The sequence below is a fragment of the Papaver somniferum genome, unplaced genomic scaffold, assembly GCF_003573695.1.
Source record: "Papaver somniferum cultivar HN1 unplaced genomic scaffold, ASM357369v1 unplaced-scaffold_585, whole genome shotgun sequence".
NCBI lineage: Eukaryota > Viridiplantae > Streptophyta > Magnoliopsida > Ranunculales > Papaveraceae > Papaver > Papaver somniferum.
The window spans coordinates 1-4,620 of record NW_020648582.1 but is presented as its reverse complement, the minus strand read 5'-3'; the positions used below and the strand labels follow the sequence as shown (position 1 = coordinate 4,620).

At 35.5% G+C, this 4,620-nt stretch overlaps 1 protein-coding gene across 1 annotated transcript; it reads left to right on the top strand.

Moving 5' to 3' along the window:
* Window positions 1–6: 6 nt before the first annotated feature.
* Window positions 7–1,316, top strand: LOC113343423 (replication protein A 70 kDa DNA-binding subunit E-like). The gene is made up of 3 exons (XM_026587607.1): window positions 7–166; window positions 246–345; window positions 447–1,316. The coding sequence occupies exons 1-3, from the start codon at window positions 10–12 to the stop codon at window positions 508–510; spliced, it is 321 nt and encodes a 106-aa protein (XP_026443392.1). The 5' UTR covers window positions 7–9; the 3' UTR covers window positions 511–1,316.
* Window positions 1,317–4,620: the final 3,304 nt, after the last annotated feature.

Below are 4,620 nucleotides of genomic sequence, written 5' to 3'. Positions count from 1 at the left end.
AAAAAAAAAATGTTCCGCCCCACCCAGAATGACTACCGCGCATACTTTAACTGGAATACCGATATTACTCCTCTTGAAACCACCGGTGCGTCGATGCCTCGCCACAAGTTCACTTTCACTGAGTTTGAGGACCTTGCAGCTGCTACCGCCAATACTTACCTTACTGGTGACTTCATTGAATATTACATCTGTTGCTTCCCAAATTGTGCTTAAATCACCTAATATTTCCTTATTGTTGTTTGCAGATGTTGTAGGCGTGTTAACCATCCACACAAACTTGCAGCAGCTTAAGCGAACTTCTGGCAACGCATGTTTCATGCGTGAACTAACACTGGAAAACATAAGGTTGGTTCGAGAAAAAATCAGTTAACACCTGTGATATGAATTTGGTTAGTCTTTAACGGTTATGCCTACCTCACCCAGTTACATGTTTCGTCTGAAAACAGCGGTGTGAAGCTTAAGGTCACACTATGGGGTGAGTCCACTTCTGAGCTTACCGGGAACCTGTAAGGATATGTGTTTATTGTGCTCGCTGGTGTTCATCTGGTGAGACCTAGATATGCCGTGCAGTTTTTTTTCCAATTCTTGGATATATGTCAATATGAATACATTTGAAATGAACTGAGAAACATTACTTTAAATCCTAATGGGGTGGACCAGCTAGAAGGGAACTTTAGTCCTGGCGTATTATAAAAAGGGATGGTGCTGGATCAAGTTAAAGAAATGGCAGTGGTGTCGTTTAACAATTTGGTTTGGAGCAAGTGGTTACATATTGAAGGTTCTTGTATAGCATAGTCAATTTTTCATAATGTTTTGCCTCCAAGAGTGACGTTTCAGCGTATTAGGGAGTCCAAGTACTGTTTTATGTATGATTGTTGTGTTCAACGGAAGTGGAAGATACAAGTGTCATGCTGATACATTATGAGCTTGCTTTAACTGTTTGAAATTTCTTCATTTTATCCTTGGGATTAAGCTGGGTGCTGTCAAGGGGTGTTCAAACTCAATCTGAAGTTTGAGCTATAATAAGCTACAAGGCATAGAACTATTGGTGCGAAGGTTCTGTGTGCAGTAGTTTGGGAGATATGGAAGAAGGCAGTGCTAGATTGTATGTGAAGCAAGCAAAAATATTATCTAATATTGTCAGTAACAGTCTCATTCTCCAGGGTTCTAATGATATCTCATTCAGGGGATACTCTATTTCACAATTTATTTTCAATTGGGACTTGGGGGGAGACTGAAATGACGAGCACCGTTGTTCGTCCTTGATAAATATTTTTGTTCTTTAATAAATTTATTGGAAGTTCGGTTCACTGATTTGTCAAATATGTCAACATCCATCTCAAAACTAATAGTGAGTTTTGATTTGAATAAACCCATGGGGTGAAAATACTTTGGAAGTGTTTGAATAAATGAATGGAACGAAAATTCTAGGAGCGCTACTTTAGAATCTTAAGGAAAAAAAGAAAAATGTTACCATAAGGCGAATGCATTCTATGGTTGGAAATTACATCCGTAAATACTATTCATTTTTGAAACTACTCATGTTTAATAAAAAGTAGTAACTCCAAAATATAAGGAGAGTTTTAATTACCACAATGAAATTACAAATAAGACTACAAGAATAGGGCATTCCTACATCACTGAACAATCGGTACGTTATTGAAATATGCCCATTGTCGCTACGGCACGGGTTAAGATCTAGTGGTTATATAATCTAAACTCTCATTTCAATCATTGAAACATTCTTAGAGGACGTTATATAGTTTTTGTTCACCAACTATTTTTCGTCAAAGCCATTTTAAAGTAATTGAAACATAATATGACTTTCGTCACTAGGTAAAGATGAACTTGGCCAAAGCGAAAGCTAACCAACACAATTTCGAGAAATAGTTAAGCGAGATAAACTCGGCTCGAAATAACAAATGTGTATAATCAAAGTCTATATAGAAAAACGACTTTCGTCTCAAGATAGGAGATAGAGTAGATAGACTTTTGAGTGATATATAAGTTCAAGTCTCCACATACCTTTTAGTCGATAAAGTTCCACCAGTTCCTTGAGTAGTTCTTCATCTTGTATGATGATCGCCATGGAGTTCTTGAGCTCAACTAAACTTTCTATCCTAGTCTGAGACTTAGCTATAGTAGACTACAAATCAAGATTTATAGTTTTGATCACTAACATTGACAAACATGCTTGAGATAGCAACGCATGCGAGTTCGACCGAGCAGTGCTCTAACAATCTCCCCCTTTGTCAATTTTAGTAACAAAACTATTAATACATATGGAATACAAAAATAGATAAATTAACTTTTGTAGCTCCTATTCCACATGCCTAATCTTCAACATTACTCGAAATCTTCGTCACTTCCAAGTACTCCAATGATTCCAAAGGTTGTAAGTTTAGCATCATCGTTGTTGAAAATCCGTAGATATAACAATGATAAAACAAGAATTCTCAATCATTGTTACACAATATCATAGTATTATTACACAACATCAAAGTTCAATTGTATCACAACTTCGACAACAATACTATGGTGATATGTATCATTCCCCCTTAGTCAATACTCCATCTCACATGGAAACCACTCCCCCCTTACATAATGATCCGAAAACCATATGTATTTGTAGTGTGAACTACACATTAATTCTCCCCCTTTTTGTCAATAAAATTGGCAAAGGTACGAAAATGAGATCCTAATGAAAATTTCCATAGAGACATTTCATGACCAAAAGAAAGCACATATCAAATTATTTAGATGCAATCATATAGCCGAAGCTAAATGCTTTCATCAAGGAGTTTATAAAGATACAAGATAACCCCTAAAATATTCCACATCCCCACTCCCCACAAAGATTTAGAAATTAAGCACAAGTTCAATTAAGAACTCTCCCCCATAAAATGTCATTCCCGAAAGAACAACAAGAGCGACCTTAATTTCAAGAGAAAAGAAGGATTTCTTTGGACATAAAAAATCACATACGAATATGAATTTGAATCCAAAAAATACTCAATTAAATTAACCACAAGAAAACCCATGATTAATCTAATCGGAAATGCTCAACATAAGAGAACTTTCGGAGACGCACAGTATATACATAAAATATGGATCAGGGAAGATCAATATTGCGGAATAGACAAGGATTCATTTTATTTTCCATCACTATTTGCACAATGACATACAATAGACATAATCCTCGTAAACAAAAGTTCATCCTATTTTCCATCAGTAAAGACATAATAGGCTTCAAACTTTTGTAATGTCAAAAGCTCATTCATTCTTTTATCAATACATGCATATCGATATACGAAAGACTTAACTTTTGACAAGGTATGGGACAATCATAGTTCACGGATGCAAACACACATATACCATAACAAATTGCAATATATAAAACTATAAAGATTAATACTGCAAAAATCATCTTCTAAATTATTTTAGAATTTAAACAAATAAACCTAAAAACATGAAGATGAAAACGTTGGACATAGCTATGTGTAATCACAATAATGGCTATTCCAAGCTCTAGTTATTCTTCTAAATAAAACAAGAAAATAAGATTCTCAATTGAAGATTTATTAGATAGTTGAAATCAGAGTTCATTGAGAACCTCATACTTTTCAATGAATCCATCAAAGAAGGTGTCACTGATTTCCTTTACTTTCTTGACCGTAGACACACCATGTTCATGAGTTAGAATACAAACTTTACGATCAACAACCCGATCAAGCTGTCTAGCCTTGACGCAGTCCATGATGAGCTTCTTCTGATTCTGTATCAGAATATTATGATTAGCAAGGATTCTGTCCTGACCATCTAAGCGATGGTTTATTTGCAAGTGAAGATTTGCAAGCTCGACCTTCGTATTGTTCTGAGAACAAATTAAATCCTTGACAGAGTCATTAATCCAAGAGTTGTGATCCTTTATTTCAAGCATTTTCTTTAGAACCAGCTCTTGAATTGACTCATGTCCTTGAGTGTCTTCCTCCATATCAAGACGCACAATCTCTTGAGATTTTGCAGAATTATCCATATAATTTTTTTTTATTAGGGATGGAAAAAACACAATATAGAGTGAATACATATGTGTTTGTAAACAGAAGAAGGTAACTCTTGTTATGGAAACCCTATGAACTCACAAGAGGAGGACGCGAACGTTTGTGGACCGTCAGCAAAAGAAACTTCAAAAGACAAATAATATACAACATACTTGAGCATTTATCAATTATTTTCCTTGCACCTCTCAAGTTAGAAACAAGGAAAAGAATACCTGGAATCAGGTGGTAGAGTGAGAAATAATCCCACTATATCATTGAGAAAGGAGTTGTATATATCATCCGACATTTTGATCTTTGTGTTCTTCGCCTTTTTTTGGTTGACTTTCATCCCAGACGAGTAAGACACGGCTTGTTTAACATATCCGTCAGAAGGATTTCTCTGAGGACTAAATCTAGGACCTCTTGAGATTGGTTCAAGAGGATCAGGATAGAAAGGGATCCAATTTCTAGACTTAGATTTACCAGATTCATTCTTATAAACACAGGGAGTGTGTTCATTAGTGGCATAAGAATTTATACCATTGGGATGAACTTGTACCCTGTGATGATTTCTAGAAAA